This window comes from Nothoprocta perdicaria, unplaced genomic scaffold (assembly GCF_003342845.1).
Source record: "Nothoprocta perdicaria isolate Ctin4 unplaced genomic scaffold, notPer1 scaffold_207, whole genome shotgun sequence".
Classification (NCBI taxonomy): domain Eukaryota; kingdom Metazoa; phylum Chordata; class Aves; order Tinamiformes; family Tinamidae; genus Nothoprocta; species Nothoprocta perdicaria.
In genome coordinates this window covers 559,783-562,826 of record NW_020455283.1, presented here as the reverse complement: position 1 = coordinate 562,826, position 3,044 = coordinate 559,783, and the positions used below count along the sequence as shown (strand labels likewise).

The 3,044-nt window shown below is 59.0% G+C and overlaps 1 protein-coding gene across 1 annotated transcript in view; it reads right to left on the bottom strand.

Annotated features, from left to right (window-relative positions):
• Nucleotides 1–3,044, bottom strand: part of PRDM13 (PR/SET domain 13) — a 6,801-nt gene extending 3,757 nt beyond the window's left edge. The window contains exons 1-3 of the mRNA XM_026038311.1: nucleotides 2,904–3,044; nucleotides 1,166–1,297; nucleotides 952–1,072 (exon numbers count right to left, since the gene is read on the bottom strand). Coding sequence (XP_025894096.1) covers nucleotides 952–1,072; nucleotides 1,166–1,297; nucleotides 2,904–3,044 — 394 coding nt within the window. The remainder of the gene's footprint in view (nucleotides 1–951; nucleotides 1,073–1,165; nucleotides 1,298–2,903) is intronic.

The window sequence follows — 3,044 nt, the reverse complement described above, 5'->3', positions numbered from 1 at the left end:
AAGGAAAGGAAAGGAAAGGAAAGGAAAGGAAAGGAAAGGAAAGGAAAGGAAAGGAAAGGAAAGGAAAGGAAAGGAAAGGAAAGGAAAGGAAAGGAGTAAAGAAAATGAAAAGGGTGGGGAAAAAAAAAAAAAAAAGGAAAAATAAAAGAAAGGTGGGGGAGAAAAGCGACTGGTACAATCCCCGGCCGAGAATTAGCTGGAGGATTCAAGCAACCGATCCAAGACTGGCGCCTTTCCCTTGCTTGCTATCCTCGGGCACACTTATGTGAGGCCGGCTTTATCTTTACCTAGTGCAGCCTAATTCACACAAACTGACCATTACTCGTCTTGACGCGCCTACGTCAGCCTGAGCGCTGCGAGGTCACTGTCCTCAGTGCTACCCGCGAAGAGCATCCGAAGCTCTGCCGAGGAACCCACACGGTGCAAACAACGTTTTTAAAACGTATGAAGATAAATGGCCGCCTTGCACAACAACACGAGCATTGTTCCATAAAATCCCGTTTTTCTATCAAAAGATCATAAAATTGTGCCCGTGACGGAACGACTCGAGGCACGGGGGGCCTTTCCATACGTTACCAAGTTAATATATCACCCCTTCAAATGAGCAGATGGAGTCTTATTTTAAAGAGCGGCGGGTTAAAAGTCGCTGCAGCTGTGCTGGTATTAAATGCTGTGGCAGCGCATATCTTGCTTTTTAAATCTTTATTATTATTATTATTATTATTATTATTATTATTATTATTATTATTATTTACCTCCCATCAAAGACGCCAGTGAAACAGCCTACCTGAGATGAACGGCTCTACCTACCCACGCGCGCGCGTGCGGGTTTGCGTGTTGGTGCGTGTGCGCGGCTGCACCGCCGTGGGGCGGCGACCCCGTGGGGCTTTTTTCTCGCGCAGGAGACGCGGGGGTTTAATGCCCCGCGCAGAAGCCCCCCGGCGCCCGCACCTTTCTCGTCGTGCGTCGGCGTGGCCGTGATGGGGATGTCAAACCACTGCGCGAGCGGGTTCGAGTACCACACGGTGAGCTCCTCTCCCGGCTGCACGTCCCGCAGCGCCCGGTAGAAGATCTGCGGGGAGGCGAGAAAGGCAACTTGTCGAGGAGCCCCACGCGAGGCGGGCGCGTTGCGGGGCGGGCGCGTGGCGGGGCCGCGGGTGGGTACCTGTCCGCCGGGCAGCTCCGCCACGGCCTCCAGCGTCTGCTCCCGGGAGTCGCGGGCGGCGCGGATCAAACCTATCCACTCCAGGGCTGAGCTGCCGGCCTCGTCTACCAGCTCCCCTCTCACCATCCGCACCTGGAAGACAGCGGCACCGCCGTCATTGCCACTTGCACATGGCAGGAATAAGCCCAAGCCTCTCCTGTCGCCCCGCAGCAGCCCCTCGCCTGGTGCCGGGAATCAAGACTGGAAAAGAGCGGCGGGAGCACCTCGGGTTTCCCCACCAGCTCTTCCATCCTTCCTCCTCCTTGAGCAGGACCCTCCTGGACTTGCGGCGCTCACCTCCTCGGCGGGAGGAAAGTTGGGGGAGCCTAGGGAGTAGGATGCTCCAGCACCATGCAGCATGGGCAGGATAAATAACATCGTTCCCTTGGGTCCCCGGTGCACCTCGCGCAGTGGCGGTGGTCGCTTAATGCCGTGTTAAATGCCCCGGCAAGGTGTCATTAGCCTGTCGTGAAGAATTTGTGCGGCCTCTGAATCCGTGCAGAGTAATCACGAAACACGGGATTGTTGGGAGGGGGAAAGGGGAGAGGTCTGCTCAGCTACAAAGTCTCCGCAGCCCCATACTTCATAATCTGCTTACCCATACAAAGAGAAAATGAAGTGCCCATTCGCTCAATGACCGTGCAATAAAAGTCATCGGAACAAAGCAGTCTAAAGCGAGAAACCAATGGAGCCAGATGAGAAATAAATTTGAGTGGGCTGGCAGAGCGTTTAAAAACAATTAAAGGGCATTAAAAGCCCGAGCGGAACGCGTGAGCGCGGGGGGCGGCAGGCGGCCTCGGCTGCGGCTCTCTCGCCCCCCAAACCTGCTGCACGGGGTAAGTGCCCCCCCCCCCCCCAGTCCCTGACACCCCTTTCCTGCCACCTCCTGCGCGCCCCTTTAAACTAAGAGTCGCTTTATTTCCCAGCCGGGCCGGGCGGGCTACCGCGGTGCCGGGGCCCGGCCCAGGGGCTCGCGGATATCGGGCCGGCACCTGCGGCGGCCGCGCGCCCACGCGCGACCCGCTCCCACCCGGCCCGGCAGCCCGCGCTCCGGGCCGAGCGCTGCACCCGTGGCCGGGGAGCCCGGGCCGTGTGGGAAACGAAAAGCGGGAATAAACCAGCCTCTCCCTGCAGTTCCCGCCACCTTCGGGATAAAAATCGGGGCTTGGGTGAGAGCCGCACTCCCCGTTTTAGTTGGGGGTGCAGGGGCGGGAGGGGAACCGCGACGAGCCCCGAGCCGGGCAGGCAGAGAGCGAGGAAGGGGTCGGGGCTGCTCCTCCGGCACCGGGTACCGGGCATCGAGTTCCGAGTTTCGGGCTCGGGCACCGGGATCCAGCGGCTGCCACTTTCACGCAGGTCCGTGTCCAAGGCAGGGACGGTGCGAGGGAGCCGGCAGGTGCCTCGGTCTCGTCGCGCAGGAGCCAGCGGGGCGGGCCGGGTGCTCCGGCGCTGGGGCGGTGGGGCAGGGGAAAGGGGCAGGAGGGATTTTACGAGAACGCGGAGAAGCCGCGGGACGCTCTGCAAACGCTCCCCGTTCCGGAGAGTGGGAGAGAAACGGGGAAGAAGCAGTCTTTCTCCGGAAAAAAAAAATTAAAAAAAAAAAAAAAAAAAAAAGAAAAGAGAGAGGGCAGGGGGGGAAAGAGCTAGAAAAACAGCTAGATCCAGCCGAAGCCGCTGCCGGAGACACCCTAGGAAATACCTTTTTTTTGGGTCCTGGCTCCCTGCGGTCTGACAGGTACTTGCCCAGTTTGAAGATGCCCGGCACGGGCCCCAGGCGCAGTCCAGCCGGGATGCAGCTCTCCGCGTTCACGCTGATGGCCGGAGCGCGGCTCGTTTGCAT